The 18,527-nt window shown below is 39.5% G+C and overlaps 5 protein-coding genes and 1 long non-coding RNA gene across 6 annotated transcripts; 4 read left to right on the forward strand and 2 right to left on the reverse strand.

The window, feature by feature from the left end:
• Positions 1-98: 98 nt before the first annotated feature.
• LOC111465817 (kinesin-like protein KIN-13B) lies at positions 99-4,357 on the reverse strand. Its single transcript, XM_023110315.1, has 12 exons — positions 3,983-4,357; positions 3,716-3,907; positions 3,241-3,393; positions 2,737-2,844; positions 2,576-2,653; positions 2,414-2,495; positions 2,057-2,216; positions 1,684-1,986; positions 1,324-1,542; positions 799-1,249; positions 650-715; positions 99-553 (listed from the first exon to the last, which is right to left on the reverse strand). Exons 1-12 carry the CDS (start codon positions 4,103-4,105, stop codon positions 374-376), a joined length of 2,115 nt encoding a protein of 704 aa, XP_022966083.1. The 5' UTR covers positions 4,106-4,357; the 3' UTR covers positions 99-373.
• Positions 4,358-5,318: 961 nt separating this feature from the next.
• Positions 5,319-7,020, forward strand: LOC111465629. Its single transcript, XM_023110112.1, has 2 exons — positions 5,319-5,716; positions 6,558-7,020. The coding sequence occupies exons 1-2, from the start codon at positions 5,474-5,476 to the stop codon at positions 6,741-6,743; spliced, it is 429 nt and encodes a 142-aa protein (XP_022965880.1). The 5' UTR covers positions 5,319-5,473; the 3' UTR covers positions 6,744-7,020.
• A 2,839-nt stretch (positions 7,021-9,859) lies between these two features.
• On the forward strand, positions 9,860-14,206 carry LOC111497525. Its single transcript, XM_023148343.1, has 6 exons — positions 9,860-10,099; positions 10,202-10,334; positions 10,781-10,884; positions 11,421-11,565; positions 11,643-11,783; positions 11,992-14,206. Exons 1-6 carry the CDS (start codon positions 10,059-10,061, stop codon positions 13,804-13,806), a joined length of 2,379 nt encoding a protein of 792 aa, XP_023004111.1. The 5' UTR covers positions 9,860-10,058; the 3' UTR covers positions 13,807-14,206.
• Positions 14,207-14,407: 201 nt separating this feature from the next.
• LOC111497542 lies at positions 14,408-15,826 on the forward strand. The gene has a single exon (XM_023148348.1). It carries the CDS (start codon positions 14,657-14,659, stop codon positions 15,557-15,559), a length of 903 nt encoding a protein of 300 aa, XP_023004116.1. The 5' UTR covers positions 14,408-14,656; the 3' UTR covers positions 15,560-15,826.
• Positions 15,827-16,520: 694 nt separating this feature from the next.
• Positions 16,521-18,426, forward strand: LOC111497551. Its single transcript, XM_023148359.1, has 3 exons — positions 16,521-17,096; positions 18,085-18,156; positions 18,241-18,426. The coding sequence occupies exons 1-3, from the start codon at positions 16,530-16,532 to the stop codon at positions 18,241-18,243; spliced, it is 642 nt and encodes a 213-aa protein (XP_023004127.1). The 5' UTR covers positions 16,521-16,529; the 3' UTR covers positions 18,244-18,426.
• Positions 17,162-17,739, reverse strand: LOC111497560. Its single transcript, XR_002720628.1, has 2 exons — positions 17,512-17,739; positions 17,162-17,397 (listed from the first exon to the last, which is right to left on the reverse strand). It is a non-coding gene; the product is annotated as an uncharacterized LOC111497560 (long non-coding RNA).
• Positions 18,427-18,527: the final 101 nt, after the last annotated feature.

The following is an 18,527-nucleotide window of genomic DNA, read 5'->3' on the forward strand; positions in this document are numbered from 1 at the left end:
TTTTTTTTTTTTTTTTTTTTTTTTTTTTAACACAAGTCTATAGTGTAATATTGTAAAAAGGAAAAGGAAAAGGAAAACTTGGAGTAAATGAGATGATCAAAACATAATAGCAGAATCATGTGTACCTTCTTGATTGTCTGTTGCTCATAATAGCAGCAGCTGCAGCAGCTCAGAGGGAGAGACAGACATCCATGAATACAAAACACTATAAACAGGAAATATATCTTCTATACAATCAAGAAAACTTAAACCACCTCTGAGGGAAGAACTTGGTTGTTCGTCGACCACACACCTAATCAAGTTCGATCGACCAGCACCCTCAGGCCCGTGCAAGAGAAGAATTTGGAAGGGAAAAACAATGGAGGTGTCTGGCTCAGTTGCTGGAGGGTGCCACCAAAACATTGTACTCATCCAAACGTTTCTGAAACTGAGCCAACTGAGTCTGCAGCTGAAAAATGCTTGTAGCTTTCTGGGATAGAATTACATTTAGTTTAAGGATGTAGTCATCTAAATGGCTTCCGGGTTGGTCAGCTTCAACAAGCAAGTTCATCTCCTGTATATGCACGCAAGATTACACAAGGTCTAAACAGGCAGAGCCACTAAAGACGGCGTATATCTTATGCAATGAAAAGGAAAAAGTGTTGTGAACCTCTCGGACTATGTCAATCGTCTGCTCCACCTGTCTCCTATGAGCAGTAACAAGGTTTTCTTCTTCCTGTTATAAAGAAAGTACGATGTCATTTAAAGTCAGATGGTTTATGTGGACGTTTGATGCTTTGATATTCACAATATTATTACCTTCAAAAGAGCGTCAAGGTCATCAGCCGAAGGAGAGTCGGTCTCAAAATCATGTATGTCCCTTCGAGTTTTCTTCTGGTTGACAAAGCCTGGCACTTGTCGAGTTTCAGTTATTTTATTGTTCATCCATGATGATTTCTCTAGTTCATATTGCTGCTCGGGGTAACCAATATCATCTTGAAAACTTGGCTGACTTTTGTGATGAGGCAAAGTTATGACTGCCCTGTTGCTAGGAATACGTTCGACATTCAACGGTGGAGTACCTTCCCTTACATTCTGCATGGACCAACCAAATCTGTTCTTGTCATTTGGTAAATAAGTTCTGTTATCCTCAAGGGATTGCTCCATGGGTACTGATGAAGACAACAAAGAAGCTGTTGATTCTCGAAGATTTGAAGTTGAATATAAAGGATCCCGCCTAGTGCTGTTCCCTTTAGATAGACTCTTTACCCTGAAGGGACAATCATAAAACATACTTAACAAATAATGGGATATACCTTTGTAACGTCTCCGAAAATAACGCACCTGTCAGCATATCTTAGCGTGTTGAGTGTGTGTTCGCATGATCCTGAGCTTGGTGAAATACATGATATCATAACAGTGCGTGAATCACCAACAAAAGAATCTCTAAGAACTTCTGTTAATTTACTGCCTCTGAAAGGAATGTGACCCTGATCATTGTCAAGAGCTCTAATGCATTCTTTAAGAGCAAGCAAACTCTTGTTAATTTCAGCACCTTCCATTCTGCAGCACAAATGTTTCCAAGTCAATCAAACCATGAGAGAGGGAGAAAAAAAACGGGAAAACTCTATATCTTCTGCTTCTTAAAGTACTATAAGGTCCAATATGTAATAGCAACCAGTTTTCTGAAAAGTAAATTCAGACCTTGTTTGTTTATCATTATCTGTAGTATCTGCACCACGTTCACTTCCAGCAAGGTCGATGAAAGACAGCTTTCCTACAAGTCGAGCAGGCTTCGTTTCGGAACTATCAACTAATCTCTTAACACAAAGCTGAAGTATAGCATGTGACCTAGATGACTCTTCGTTTGCACCAGTCGTACCAGTGCTTCTTGTGGCGGTTCCTCTCTCAATCAATTCCTTGATCGTGTCAACATGAGACACCCTGTATTCTTGCAACCCGACAATGCATACTTGTTGCTTCCCACCTTCCCTCATGAAAAGCTTTCTGAAATATGATATATTCAGAAAGTGAACTGAATTCAAACATTTTCTTCCACAATTTCAACAGAACTTACTTCCTTTCATTGAGGAGATCATAAAGCTTCCCTCCATATATCTCGAAAAAGCTGACAAATAATTGGAAACCCTGGTTCCGGTATACGTGGTGCACTAATCTTAAAATGTCTTCGGACGCCTTTAGAGGAAGAGGTTGCATAGTATATGTTTTTCCACTACCTGAACAAGCACATCAATGTGATCTATTTGAAAAGATTATGGAACTATTTTAGATAGCCATCTAAGTCAAAATCATCACAAACTGATCTATATCTAATAGGTAAAACATATACATCCCTCTACAAATGTTCAATAAGCACGTAGCATCTTATGGTTCCCACATCCGAACACAATTTCATGTGAATTTGATAACTTGCCTGTTTGCCCATATGCAAAGCAAGTTGCTTTTGTTCTGTTGAAAATAAGAGGAACTATGTGTTCCACAGATTCTGAGTATACCTGCATCAACACGAGAGAATGTTTAGAAGTCGAACGGATTTCAATGTTCATAATGGTACTCATCTATGTCTTGTACTTACTTCATCATTAGAAACGCCTTCATTCAATACCGCATCAAAGACAAATTCATGCTTCTCAATGTACTCTGCCAAGTCTACCTACAGAAGGGATGATTTTCAGGGGGAAAAAACCTTTGTGGCTTTCTCATACTTGGAATTCAAATATAGCATGTTGCACTTACTTTATATTTTTTTTCATGAACAGTAAGGGAATTCGACATTCGCTCAATAGTGATTATATCTTCTTCTTTCTTTGTCATTTCCTTTTTATTTAGAGGTCTCTTGCGCACCTGTAAGGAGGAAAGTAATAACATACAATTAGAAGAGCCTCCCTTCATTGCCTATGGTCATGTTGCCGGCATATTTTTGCATTTTCACCAAAAGACTACGCAAAATATTACTCAGTTACAAAGAGCCTTATAAAAGAAAAGCAAATTCTTGAACCCTCTCCAAGCTCATATTACGTTGAGGCCAAAAAAAGTACTATAAAAGGAAGGCACTAGTAGTCTTCAATACAGATGAGTGGTACTGCAAGAGAGGGAAGATGAGAGCCTTATAGGAAGACTTTGGGTATGTTTGAGAGTGATTTTCACTCCCAAACATGTCCTTCCCAAACATACCCTTCAGCGTTGCAATTGCTTATTTGAGAGTCAAAGAGATATTACAATGGCATCGAGGAGACATACCACAACTTTGATCTTTGCAACATTGTTGGTTCTTTCCTTGTCAACTGAAAAGCTTTTGAGAAGATTGTTATCTGATGCACCTCCAGGCTTATTAGGCAGCATACTAGCAGCGAAAAATGGCTCGAGTTCATCCAGAATTTTACGGTGAGTGGTCTGAGAAAATGAAGTGAATGATGAAGTAAAAACTTTAATAGACTCAAGTTATTTAGTACAAACTTTATTAGAACGAAGAGAAATCAAATTGGAATCATAAGAGAGGAAAAACTTCAACTAAGAGAAATCAAATTGGAATCATAAGAGAGGAAAAACTTCAACTATCTGATAATTAGAGAAATGGGAAAGACCCCATGACCCAAAAATCAAAGAAGCCATAAAAGCACACACGCACTAACAAATGGCACATCGGTAGTATCCGCATATTAAGGAAATTCAAAAGAATGTAAAATCGAAGCAGAAAAGGGTAAACTAGCGCAACCTCGGGTAACAATTCAGTATCGAAAGCATGAAGATCGAGCAAACCAGGGCTGTAATGACTGGGAAGAAACATCTCATCCGCATTCTTCCTCATGCTCGAAGACCGCGTCCGAGACTGAGGCGTCAAAGCATCAGCCGACCCAAGATCATTGAAACTCCTCTGCATTCCCCTGCTAGCCCTCGACCCAAAATCCTAAGCCCCCAAAAGAAAAATCAATCAGAAAAGGGCATACAACTAAACCAAACAATCGATAATGCTGTACTGTACATGAGAATGATTAGAAGGGTGAGCCCATCTTCCAGAAAGAACATTAATAGCATCATCGGAATACTGCCGTTGGTGATGAAGCGCCGGATTAGATTTCGAAACCTGTCTGCCGGCCGCGTTCATCGTATGCCCCTGTGTTCAGCGAAACCCACAACCCAACAGTACACTTAAGGAGACAAAGAAAACAGAGAAGGCGATGATTGGGATTCGAAGTTTGAAAGGGAAGAAAACAGAAGGGTAAGAACATCGAGGGGGCGTGCATGTGGGCGCTGAGCAGTGGAAGAGGAATAAAGAAAGAGTACAATAATAGTCAGTCACGTAGAGAGACAGAAGAAGAGTTGAGGATGGAGAGCGCGAGCGAGTGTAGGTCACGCCGTTTCGAATGGAGGAGACGGGGGAATGGCGGGGTCAGACTGTTCGTAACTTTGGACCCAACAATATTCCAAAATTTTATTAAATGCGGCTACCTTCCATTATCCAAAATGGTAATTTTGTTATTAGGGAGGTTAATCATTAACTTTAAGTATCATTAATTAACCACGAAATTAGAGGTTTTAACTTTAAGTATCTAGTTTATGCTCACTTTAGCTACCCACGCTCTTATTAGTAAAATATTAACTTAAAGGTATAATATGCACTTTAGAGATGAACAAAATTAATTGATAATTTTTAATATTACGTATAAAGTGGAAACATTAGAATTAATAATTAAATTGAGAGTGTAACATTGTAGTGAAAACTATGGTGAAATTAAATTAATATATGAATATGATTGTTGCAATAATGTCGATAATAGGATTTATATATATACATATATGTAATAAAAAAGTAAAAAGAGAAAAAATATTAAAAGGGAGACCTGAGTGAAGACTGTTGGATGATGAAAGTCCACGTCCCTAATTTAGGGAATAGGGAATGATCATGTTTTTATAAACAAATAATACTCTCTATTGTGGAAGCACAACACAAATAATACTCACGACTAATTTAGGGCATGAGGCATTTTGGGAAGTCCAAAGCAAAACCATGAGAGCTTATGTTCAAAGTGGACAATATCATACAATTGTGGAGAGTCCTCTAACATGGTATCAGAGCCATGCCGTAAACTTAGTCGTGCAAATAGATGGGTAAATTATCAAATGTCGAACAAAGGACTCCAAAAAGAAAATGGAGCTAAGCCTCCTCGAAGGTACGAAGGCAGTAATTAGAGGCGTGTTTTGTTCAAAGGGAGGTGTTTGGGAGGATAAAAGTGGAACAAATGGAGTCTCCATGTGTTTTAATTATCTTAATGGTAAATGAAGCAGTAAAATAATTCAGAGTTTGATTCTTTGGTAATTGTAAAGGGTAATTGAGTTGGCGGCTATTTGATTTTGGGGAGAAGAAAACAAGAGGCGTTTGTGGCGGCTATTTGATTTTGGGGAATCAGCCACCACAATTTTCACTCGGTCCCGACCTGACGAGGAGGATTCACTGCAGGGGAAGAGAAAGATCATGGCGTCGATTTGCCTGTTCAGCTCTAAAACCCTAGTTTTGCCGTCGGCGGCCTACCTACAAGTATCCTCCTCATCTACAAGCCATAGTTTCTGTGTTCGTGGCTGCAGATGCTCTTTCCCAAACAGGCCAATTGCGAATTCTAATTTGATAATTGGGAAAAGGAGAACGGGGAGGCTGGTGGTTCGAATGGCCCCGGAGGAAGAGAAACTTACTCGTCGCAATCCTCTCGATTTCCCGATTGTAACTTTCTCGCTCTCCTTTATTTCCCTGCGTGTTTGACGTTGTTCGGTTTGTTTTCATGGGATTTTTGTGTTTTTGCTTTCCATGGATGGAGATTCTGCTTTCTGTTTTTATGTAACTTGGCTAGTGTAATGTTGGATCAGTTAGGGTGGAGCGTCGGAGAATTTCCTAGGATTTGATACATTTACTGTTCAATTTTATCATCGATGGTTGTTTAAAAGGCTTATTCTTGACATATCCTGCCATGTCTTCCCTGCAAATTGTATCTTGCTGATAGTTTCGGTCATTTCTACATTTTCCTTGCGAAGTATCCATCCTCGAGCTCTAGATAAAGTGGGCTGTATCTATCTTAAGACGAGGGGCATCGACCATCATAATGTTTGTTTATTCATATTGTCGCATATTTTGCGAGAGAATGGACTATACTTTTCGGGTTATCAATGTTCAATGCACTGTAGTTGTTAACCTGAGATGAAAGAAGATATTGGCAAATGGCAAATACAGTCTTGGGTATGTGGATTCTAGTAAATCTCATGGCATTCATTTGATGCGTGATATCTGTTTGTTCAATTTGTCTCCTGTACTGCTCCGGGATTTCTACTTTTAACGCTTTTGTAAATTAAAACTCATGTTATTATGTTGTTCATAAATTTGTTACTGCTCCTGAATTTATTTGTTAGGGTGCATTTTTTGGCGGTCAATTCAGTTTATAATATGGAATTACTGATGTTCTTACCTGACAAACTAAGTTTTAGTTGATAAGTTCACTTATAGGTGAAGTGCGTGATAGGTTATAGCTGGTGTTCTTCATGTTGAATGCTTCTTGACTTTTTGGTTGTAGGAGTGGGATAGGCCTAAGCCCGGTCGTAGACCAGACATCTTTCCTCAATTTAGCCCCATGAAAACACCATTGCCACCACCATTGCCATGTGATCCCCCTGAAGAAGACGAAGAGGAGGAAGAGAAGAAAGAGGAAGAAGAGGAAAATCCTGACAAGGAAAATCCTGATGAGCCTGAGAAGCAGTAGATGTAGTCTTTTTGAATAATTCCTTGAGTTCCTTCCTTCTTTTCCATTTTCACTTTGTTTTTTGATAGGCTGAAAGCATTAGAAATCCTAAGGGGATGATGAGCTGAGATATTCAACCTTGACCCAAACATGTTTGAGTGCTACTACTGTTATTGCAATTCTGTACTGATATTGAATAGGATTTCCTATTCTCTAGAGTTTCAATCCCCCACTTCAGACAATGTATTTTATGAATAATTATCATGAATGATATGCCTTGTCTCCGATTTCTAGTCCATGCTTGTATGGTTCAACTCTATGTTTGAGTGTTGTTTAAGAGCAAATCTCTAGAAGCTGCAGCAGGATATCACAAGAGCGTTTCACGTTATAACCAGACAAATCCCAGAATAATTTGTAACAACTGGCTTTTTTTTTTCTTTCACATTGAACGTAACTTCTTGTTGTTTTCCAAGAATATGACTGAATGCAATTCTTAATCATTAGAGAACAGTGTTTCCTCTTCTTAGAGGCTGGTCGGTATCAGCAGGGATGAAGGGCAGTTGAATCAGGTATTCTTATCCACTCTTCTTGCACTCTGAATCATATTTTAACAATTGGGGCTAGATTTATGTAGCCTTTGACTTTGTAGCTTACCACTATCTATGTAGTATATAGTGGTTCTCACTTTGGAGAATGCATAATAGAAGTAGTACTTAAAAATTCGTTGGTTACAAACTAACTACTTTTGGAAATAAGTCAAACTTGCATTCCTCGCCAGAAATATTGATAGTGCGCAGGTCCCAGTGTCAGCAGTTGATGATTTGCAGCTTCTTTCAGGTGCTTCCTTTCTCGCTTTCTCTCTATTTGAAGGATCATCCATCGGCAGAGCATCTGCTTTGGCTTCCTCTCTTATTCAACTCATGGTATGTACTATCAACTTTAACTTCCCAATCTTTCTTGATTCTTCAATTTCTATCCTTTTCTGATGACAACAGAACGTAGGTATCTGATATTCAATAGTTGGGTTAGTTTCTTTTTATATCCTCAACTATCAGGTAGTATTAAACAACCTTCTCCTTTTTTTTTCCGGTTGCAGAATCTTACTCCATTTCTGTTCAGGTCACTGGTAAGGCTGCTGCTATCGCTAATTGTCCAGCCTGTAGCCTCTGTCTCAACCTTGCTTTTTTACAGTGACGTTCTCCCTCAGCATATGGTTTCGGAGAGATTGGTTCGTCATGAACTTCTTGACCGTGAAAACTACCTATTCCATTTTCTGGTCAACTTTTTGAAGTGCTTTTGGTGAAGAAAGAAGAAGATGATGATGATAAGGGCACATCTTTTTCAGCGACCCATTTCATGAATTTCCCCACTCGACATCCGGCCTTTCTGATGCCATTGGAGCACTATTTTGAAGGTTATTTCTCGAAAACTACTTTGCTTGGGACTGAAAATTGCAATAAAATGATATTATGTTTCTTGCTTTCCCTGTTGTCATTAGGTAAATGGTTCTTTGTTGTTCATAATTTGTTAGTGCTGTGTCCACTCCCCCAATTCCCCTTCTTCAACGCATGTCTAATCAACCGAATTCATGGCTTAATTGATCTTAGTACTTGTATACTTTTTTATCAGTCTTTTTTCTTTCGATCGTTTGATGATGTTTAGGCTTCTTCCTCACTCACCTTTAGTCACGCGCATGTTTGGGTTGTCCTTAGTCTGTATAGACGAGATGAATATTGTGAAACAAAAAAGCTTCGTAGAAGTACAGTGTCATGTTCAATTTTTTTATTTAAGATTCTAACCAATTTTCATTTCAAAGGTTCTTTAAATCCTTTAAAAAAAGTCTAAACCATATAATGTGGTGGGGGTGGTGCTCAGACTGGATGACCAAAAGCTTCGTAGTTAAGCCATATGACGACACTGACATTAACCCGAACTTTCAGAATCTTTATTTTATGTGTTGCAAAGTCTAATAGTATTATTTGATTTGTTTGGGAAGGTAACAATTTCCAATCATTTATTGGATAAAATTTGCGGTTGGTGAGGTGTTTATGCTGACGCGGCCACGCATGCTCCACCCTTTCTGTCTTCCACTCTTTTGACTTAAAATTAAATTTATTTCCACTATTTTATGAGCATTACCCTGCCGAATAGACCTCTGAATCAACCCATTTCTCTTGTTCTAAACTTTTCTTTTTGTTGGTTTAAATAAATGGCACGTTGGAATTCAAATGTGTAAAGGGTAGCCAAATCTGCTTCCTCGGTCCTCCTTTCGAATCTTGGTTGGAGAAAAGAATGAAACATCTCTTATAGAAGTGAGGAAACTTCTTTCTAATAAATATGTTTTAAAATTGTAAGACTGATGATGATATGTAGAGACTAAAACGGACAATAATCTATAAGCTACAGGCAATAAGCTTGAATTGTTACACACAAAATTGTGTTGCCCCTCTAATTGGTCTATTATGGGTAAGTCAGCCTATTAATATGGTAGGTCAAACTTATTTGACTTGTTTGATTGTATCAAATTTCTGTATGTACACTTGAAAGGCCATTATTTGAGGAAAACGGTAGAAAAGGATAAGAAGAGCTTTAAATTACAAAGAAAAGTACACTCTTTCAGTATCAGTTTCAAAACGACGTCAAAAAAGGAAGGGGAATAAAAATAGGCACACGGCTATGTGCAGCTCACATGTCGTCAATCAACTCCGGTGGCTTACCCAACCTAACGCTTAAAACAAGCCCACGAAGCCGAGCTTTTGTCTCTCTCCACTTATAATTTATTTTTTCTTTTTTTTATCCAATAAAATTTTAAAATTTTTGTTAATATCATCGGCTTGAAAAACGCAGCCGTTTTTTAAACCCATTTTTGAAGCATCAATACTCACTACCCAAACCAGAAAGTCATCTCATCCAACGGCCACAATCTCTCTCTCTCTCTCTCTCTCTCATCTTCACTCGCCGATTCTTACGGTGGGTCGAAGAAGAGGATTTGAACTCCGAAAATGCCCTTCCAACGTTATAATGCGGATTAGTGAGGGGTTGTGACTTTTGTGAGAAAGACGAGGGTATTGCTGTCAATGGGTAATTTGTGTTTTGAGAAAGAGAATTGAAAAGGTGAACGGCTCACTCGAGTCGCTTTAGGAAGATTAACTTTTCTGTGACAGTGGAGTTTTTGATAGCTTCGTCGTCTTTCTCGTCTTGCCCAGCTTCGATCTCTCTCCTTCTTTTCCTATCTCTTTTCTCTCTATCTCTCTTCCAGTTTTGGTGATGTCTCCTCTGGTATTTGGGGCCTGAGGTTTATTGCTTGAAGACTGGAAGGGAATTCAGGACCGAAAGATGTTGGATGGGATTCTCGGCCGGGGATTTACATCCAAATGGTATTTAATCCGATCTGTTTTTCATATCTTGACTATGTGGTTTTTCCTTTTTTATTTTTTGGAGCTTAAAGGACGGATGTTTTTGTTTCTTGATATTTGTAGCAAATCCCTGATTAAATTGACCAAAAGTCGGATCGATGTGATACGGAGAAAGAAGAAAGCGACTCTGAAATTTCTGAAGAAAGATATTGCTGATCTGCTCACAAATGGGCTGGACATTAATGCTTATGGAAGGGTACTTTGTTTGTTTTTTTTCCTTCATTTCAATTTTTGTGTGAAATGATTATTTCCTTCTGATCATTTGGTTGAATTGAAAAATGATTTGATGTTCTTAGGGTTCGAGGACAAACAAGTCAGTGTATGAAGGGCATGGTTTCTTTTTATTATTATTTTATTTTTTTTAATTTTTAAATGTACTGTTTTTGTAGTGTTGTCCAAGTGTAAATTTACGTCTGCAAACCATATCTATTTCTAACAATTTTCAATTCCATTTTGGGTCTTTGATTTAGAAATTAGAACCTTTGTTGATTCGTGGGGACTTCTATCTCTTTTTCTCCTCCCACACCGGGCTTCCCCTTTCTATATTTTCTCTGATTATTATGATAACTATTGTGGTATTCAGCTAGTGATTGGCTTTAAGAAACCGATGTTTTCTTTTTTTGATCTTGCGGTGGACAACAGGCTGAGGGGCTTCTAGTTGAGCTGACAATTTTTTCCTGTTATGATTTCGTGGAGCAATCATGTGATACTGTGCTGAAGCATCTTCCGATCATGCAAAAGCAGAGGTATTGAATCATGCTTATGTGTTGTGTTAATACAGAAGCATTGGGAACTAAGGGTACACGATTTGATTCAATTTTAGTGCACATATTAGTGTATGTCATTACATGCATTCTTTTCAAATTTCAGAGCTGGCTTTTTTATTTTTCCCCTTAGATTTTCTGGTCCTTGGATATTGGTATGATATACACCATTCTTTTTTCTTTCCCACTCTGTATGTTGTGCTTTTCTATCAAACCGTAAAATTTATTGCGCTTTATTGACTTAGAGATGACATGTTAATTTGAGGTGCCTGGCATGCATGATGAACTTGAGCCATGGATGAATGGTAGGTTGATTTTAATTGATTTCTGGAGTTCGTTAAATCTTGTTGGACATCTTATTAGCTGGGAAGATACCTTCCTATCATTCAAAAAACACTTCATGTCGTTTTACCATTGTTGCTTTTATAGTTTTCTAGATAAAATTATATTCATCATAGAAATTTGGCTTCTGGTTTTATATTGGATAATCTGATTCCCTCTGTTCATCATCTTCACAGGGAATGTCCTGAGGAATGTCGTGAGGCTATTGCATCTCTCATGTTCGCCGCTGCTAGATTTTCGGATTTGCCAGAATTGCGTGATCTCAGGCAAATTTTTCAGGAGAGATTTGGGACTTCTTTGGAACATTTGAAGAACCAAAAGGTAATGCCTCAACTACCGACTTCAGGTTTCCTGAATCTTTCTTATTGGAGAGACAATTACTAATTCTTATTCTGTAGTTTGTTGAAAATTTAGCTTCCAAGCCGTCCACATTGGAGAACAGGGTTCAGTTATTGCAAGACATAGCATTGGAATTTTCAATCAAGTGGGATTCTGCGGGTTTTGAGAAGAGAATGTCCACTCCCCCAGCCAACGCTCAGGTGCACTTCATCCCCTTATCTTACTACTACTTCCCACCATGTAAGAAACGAGATTGAAAGTTTTAATTTCCAGTTTCCTAAAATTTTCAGTTGAGTGGTGCCTTTGGTCCTCACCAGTTTAGCTGTCATATATTATAATTCTCAAGTTGCAATGGGAAATAATTAGATTTTTGCCTACATTTGAACTTCTCGTCTCTGAATTTTGCAGGGCCTACCTAAAGCAGTAGAAAAAAGTCCTTCTCGTACTAAGGAAATTGATCTTAGGGTGGGTAAGGATGATGCATCAAACAAAGAAAGTTTTGAGTATGCAAATGGCAGGCACAGATTCCCCAATCCCCCTGATAGTACCATTTCAGGAGGAAAAGAATTGAAGTTTCAATCTAGGCAAGAATTACCCGGAAATGGACACGAGAAGAGAGTACATGAAAAAGAAGAGGCGAACTTGTCATTTGATGGCCGCATAAATCATTATGGAGTTAAAGGTTCTACAGTCAATAAGCATGAAGGTAGAAATGGGACAGTGAATTCTAGCCCCAGGACTGGTAGAATGGGCAGTTCCTCTTCGAGTGAAGTATTAGGAAATGCTGAAGAAGGACAATTTGTGCATAATGGACACGAGAAGAGAGTACATGAAAAAAAAGAGGCAAACTTGAAATTTGATGGCCACATAAATCATTATGGAGTTAAAGGTTCCACAGTCAATAAGCATGAAGGTGGAAATGGGACAATGAGTTCTAGCCACAGGACTGGTAGAATGGGAAGTTCCTCTTCGAGTGAAGTATTAGGAAATGCTGAAGAAGGACCATTTATGCATAATGGCAGAGAACGGACTGGTCCTGATTACTTGAACTCTTCACCCTACCATAATCCAGGTCCTGCTCCTATTACTAAGCATGAAGTTAGAAACGTAATGAGAGGCTCTGCCTTCAGGACTACTGGTACAATAGGCAGTTCTTCCAGTGAAGTGTTGGGAGATGCAGGTGATGGACCTGTTGTGCATATTGGCAGAGAACGGGCAGGTGCAAATTACTTGAAGTCTTCGCCTTACAATAATCCAGGTGTTGCTCTGAGTGGTGCAGGATTGCACCCGAAGAGTGACATCAAAGAGGCATCATCTGGTAATACCCATACTGCACACAAGGGAAGAGGATTGCCATTTAAGAGTGATGTTAAAGAATCAATATTTGGTAGTACTCATACTGAGGAGGATAAACATCATAATTTGAAACCCAGCTACAACAGTACCCTCCCTCCATATAAAGTCAACTCTAGAAGGAAGGATAATAAGGATAGGGGCCAATTGGAATTATCCCGTACAGGCCATGACAACAATTGCATCTCGACAGATCTTCAGAAACATGTCAAATTGGAAATGGTTGCAGATGTAATCCAGTTAGAACCACGCCATTCTGACCATGAGAGGCAGGTTGCTAGTCCTATGAAGACACGTAATCGGGATGGTGAGATGGATCATGTCTTTGGTGCTAGAATACCCCCTGATGCTCTGCCAAAACCAAAATCAGTGCGAAGAAGGCACCATAAGCCACGGTCCAGTCATGCAGTTGATGACAATGTTGAGGACATTCGAATGGTGAGAAAGAATTCGAGAAGGAGAAGAGATGATAAACGAGGCTTGCAGCTGTTGGTTGATGAAGAGGATAATGAAAAGGATGAAGAAGAAAGGATAATAGACAACCTTTTGATCCATTACAGTAAGAAACCCGCAACATTTGAACCAGGAAAGATGAGAAGGAAGCCTAAAATTCATCTTGCTCCTGCCAAGTGCCCTTCAAATAAAATAAGCAGAGATGGGGCTAATATGCAGGCAGATACAGTTCCTCCACCAGCACGATCAGTTTCGGTACCTCGTGAACATCATCTGGGACCATCAGAAGCAACAAAAGTATATACTCGGGCTGCTTCCTTTCAACCAGATCGATCAAGTGAAGCTAAACACGTCCATCCGAAGTTGCCTGACTATGATGATTTGGCTGCTCGATTTGCAGCCTTGAGAGGAGGGTAAACAGTTTCATTATACACTACATATCCTCTGAGATCGCCTGTGAACTGGTGATGCGCCCATAATCAAGCATTCCAAGTGTGTCTTCTCTTTTGGTTGCCTCTCACACGAACATTTGTGTATAGCCCTTACGTGTATGTGGGGGCTGCTGCATCCTGTCGAATCTCACATACGATGGTCATCACTAGTTTTTGAAGAAGTATACTGTTAACCCGTAATAGCGTTTGTACAACCTCAAAATTTCAAATGATACCGATGTTGATAGCCAAATGTAGATCGACCCCATTTTCGTGTTGAGATTGCTAGTCTTGTGCTTCATACTTTTTAGGTTTCCCTGTTTATCCCATTCATTCAAAGGGAACAAGTGTCTTATTCTTTATTTAAAAAACCATCTTGCTTCTGAGTCCTGTACACATCCCTATCGCGTCTTTCATGTCTTAACATTATGGGACCGAACTTTATATTCTTGCAGACATTTTGGTTTTCTTTTAAAGATTGAACGCAACAACATCATTGAGACATTGACATTTGACCATTTTTCTGCAGAGGTTTTTCATGGTAGAAAACTGTATTGGTTAAAAGACCCTTTTTACCTCGAATGACTGAAAGTGTGGATCCTCCATCTCGGATACGGAACATAAAAGCCTTCCCGTTCGTCAGTCCTCTCCCTACACCATAAGATTCCCTTTGCCCTCTCTCTCTCTCTCTCTCTCTCTCTTTCTATCTAAAGTTCCCGCCAAAAATAAAATACCCCTCTCCCCTTCCTTGAGTGCACCCTCGTATTTACCGCCATCCCTTCAGATTTTAACTACTTTGTAGAGATTCAGAGAGTGAGAGAGTTTGATAGAGAAACATGCAGGGAAGTTCCAAGGTGATATTGGGAGCTACACTGATAATGGTGGTGAGCCTTGCCTTCGTGTTGGGCCTTATTCTTGTGTTGCTTGCCGAGCTCTACTGCTCTCTGTTACTCCGACGCTGTAGGCTTCGTGTTGCACCGCCCACCACCACTTCCACCACCTCCTCCGCTCATCCTGTTGTAGCCGCCACCAACATTTCCCAGTCTCTGCCTTCAGCTGCTCCCAGGGACAACAACCGACCAGCTATTTCTCTTAGCAGCTTGTATGCTCATGGGGTTCTTAGTGCTCCAAGAAACTTTCTTTTCCCCTCTGTCCCCTGTATCAAAGACAACAATGTAGATGTTGTTGAAGCAAAGAGCCGAAGCACTCAACTTCATCGAGTTATCGATATTGATGCCCATGAATCATCCCTTAGCCCTCACCGAATCGGCCTCATTTCAACTCCATCCCGCCCGCCGTCACCCTTTATCTCAGCCTCACCTGACCTATCTGTTTCTAAAGTTTGTGCTCAGAGTAAATTAAGCCCTGCCATTGCCTGTAACGACAGTTCTTCCATTGGCAGTGACCATTTTATGTACATTTCAAATCCGATTTATGACAATGATGGAATCAGGCCAAGCAGAGGAGACACCCCATTCGAAACACCAAATTCCTCTCCTTCAAGATTGGAAACGTGTGGTTCTTCTGAAGAAGACGAGATTGTAGCTTCTCCTCCAAGTACTATCCGTTCGCTCCCAAATACACCACCTTTAACGCCAATGAAGAAGCTTCCAGCCGAGGCTTGTTCGGTTACATTGAGAGACGCCACGTCTCTGAGGAATTCTGGGAGTGATTCTAACACTAACAATGGTCTATCATCTTCCTCCTCTGGTTCTCCCTGTACTTCACCTTCATGGTAATGTAATTCAATGACACGTTTAGTGTTAGTGTGATGCCAGAGTTTTCTTTACAGCTTTGTTGTGAAACTTAACTTTCTATGGTGGTGGGTATGTTTTGAATGTGGTAATGAAGAAGAAGAAGAAGAAAGTAGCGAGTTTCTCAAAGCACTGGTCTGAACATTGCACGCCTCTGTACCAGTCCACGAAGTTATCTAGATTTTGCAAAATTTGTTGTTTTCCACTTGTTTGTGTTGTTAATGGAAAGTTGCTGAATTTCTGGCCGACAAAGAAGCAAAGTTATATCTTTATATCATCTAAGAAGGTCTAAATAAATCAAAAGCAATTTCATTTCATTTATAATCTCGTTGAATCAGTGAAAGAAAAAGAGACAAAATTCTGATACTGATTTTTCACTTGAGGTTTTTCCCTTGTGTTTCTTGCAAGTCGTGATTTTTTGCTGGAACCCATGTGACTTGGGAAGAGTGATGAATAAAAGAATCCAAAAACAAACTAAATGGGTGTTTTTGAGGGACCTCGATTGCAGAAAATGTGAAACAAAAAAAGAGAAAGGAAAAAGGAACTGTTCATCCCAGACGCCGCAGCTGCACTGCAAACAGTCCATTTCGGCCATTTCGAAAACGACGGCTAGCTTCAATTTCTGCACTCACCCAACTCATTATCCAACAAAATTGAACCCTTGTTTCTGGTTTCCCAGATGCTTTGCAAAAATGGCAGCCCGGGGCGGCTCACTCATCCCGGTTCCTTCCGTTGCCATCGACCAGGCTCACTCATGTTCATACAAAGGCCAATTCTGTTGGGCGTCATATTATGCGGTGGGTTTTGATGGTACTGTAGGATTTGAAACTTTGCGTATACGCTGTGTTGTGACGTGTAAAATTTTGACAGGCTAAACTACCTACCACCCTTAACAGAGGCCTGTTTGCAGAGCTTCATACAAATGTCTTCCCTTTTTTAATTCTCTCAACCAAACATGACTTCCAGCTCCAGGGACGATTCTGTCTCTCTCCTCCCCCAAAATGCCGGACACGGACACCAAAACCTCGTCCTATTGTCCCTTTACCGGCCTCCTCCATACCCACATAGACGCCTTCTCCGCCTCTGTGCCCAATACTCCGCCGCCTTCCTCCTCCTCGCCGCTCTATCTTTTCTACTCTTCCCCTCCGATCCCTCGCTCCAACTCGTCCGATTGAAACTCAACCACGCCAAAGTCCGTTTGTTGCCGGTTCTCGTCCTTGACCTTTCTATCTCTGCTTCTGTTAGGGTTCGCAATAAGAACTTCTTCTCTCTCGATTACAATTACCTTGGCGTTTCCGTTGGCTACAGAGGAAGTCGACTTGGATTTGTCAGCTCCGACGGCGGTCGAGTTTCCGCTCGAGGGTCTTCTTGTGTGAATGCCACTGTGGATTTGAATGGAGTTGAGGTCATTCACGATGCCTTTTACTTGCTTCAGGATTTGGGGAAAGGTATCATTCCATTCGATTCAAAGACGGAAGTCGAAGGATTCATGGGGTTTTTCTTTATCAAATTCCCCATTAAGGTAATCTTGATTTACATTCTGTTTCTAACATTACATCAAATCTTTACTCCGATTATGCACTGTCGATTCGTTCTTAACTCTCAAGCAAAGTATAGTCAACGATCGAAATCATCATCGTCATCATACATTATAGCTTTTGTTTATTTGATTGCAATCATTTTCAATCTCCACGCTTTAAGATTTAAATGATGTATACAGTTTTGGCAACTATTACACCTCTCTTAGTGTAGAAGTTCAGATAGTTGGAAAAGGACAAACTTTGTGGGTGACCCATTGAATGTTTAGAACCCATTTCTTGATCCTGCAAAGATAGGTGAAATTTACAGTACAAAAATAGGCGTAATTTTCAAAACAATGCTATCAAGTTTGATACTTGCTGCTGTTGATTGTGGGGAAATGGTTGAAGAAGATATACCTTCTTCTGGATTCTAAATTTGAACAATGTTGTTCCACTCTCGCAATGATTATGATTATAATGTCTGCTTCCTCATTCCCACCCACCCTCGTTACAACCGCCTAAGCCCACCGCTACTATTTTCTTCTTTGGACTCTCTGTTTTGACGTTCCTTTCAAGGCTTTAAAACACCTCTAATAGGGAGAGGCTTCCACACCGTTATAATGAATGATTCGTTTCTCTCTCTAATGGATGTGGGATCTCACAATCCACCCCTTTGAAATCCAACGGCTTTGTTGGCACACCGCCCGGTCCCTAACTTTGATTCCATTTGTAACTGCCTAAGTTCACCACTAGCCGATATTGTTTTCTTTAGACAATATGTAACTTTCTTTACAAGAGTGTAAAAACCTCTCCAAGTGTTTAAAATTGTGACTGGCGTCGATATGTAATGAATCAAAATAGACAATATTTGTTAGCAGTGGCTTTCCATGGTTAGAGCCTCGTTCTCCAAACTCGGACCTTCAGCTTACATACTTGTGTATGAGTGCTCTGTTTGTTGTTTCAATGGTGTTCTTCTTTATTACTTATCAGGCAAGAGTATCATGTGATGTATTTGTGAATACAAAAAGACAAACGATTGAACATCAAGATTGCTACCCTGAGGTATAAAAACTCATCATTTTGCTTATTTTTCTGTTCATATTTCTGCAAAATCTCAATTGGATTTTTTGTTTCTTATATTTGCAGTGAAGGGAAGGATAGAACTCCCCAAATCCTCTGCTGAATTTGTCTGTAATTATCACTCCTATCAACTTAGGATCCAGAAAAGAAAATGTTTAATTCTTTGTGGATTAGTGCTGTTTAGTTTAAGGTTTCATGTGTCATCATCATGATTTTATGAAAATAAATTCTATTTCTATGTATTTTATAAAATTAATTGTGGTAACCTTAAAACCATCAAAATTGATTCAAAACATCACTAATTAAAAAAAAAAAAAAAAAAAAAAAAAAAAAAAAAAAAAAAAAAAAAAAAA

Source organism: Cucurbita maxima, unplaced genomic scaffold (assembly GCF_002738345.1).
Source record: "Cucurbita maxima cultivar Rimu unplaced genomic scaffold, Cmax_1.0 Cma_Scf00002, whole genome shotgun sequence".
Taxonomy (NCBI): domain Eukaryota; kingdom Viridiplantae; phylum Streptophyta; class Magnoliopsida; order Cucurbitales; family Cucurbitaceae; genus Cucurbita; species Cucurbita maxima.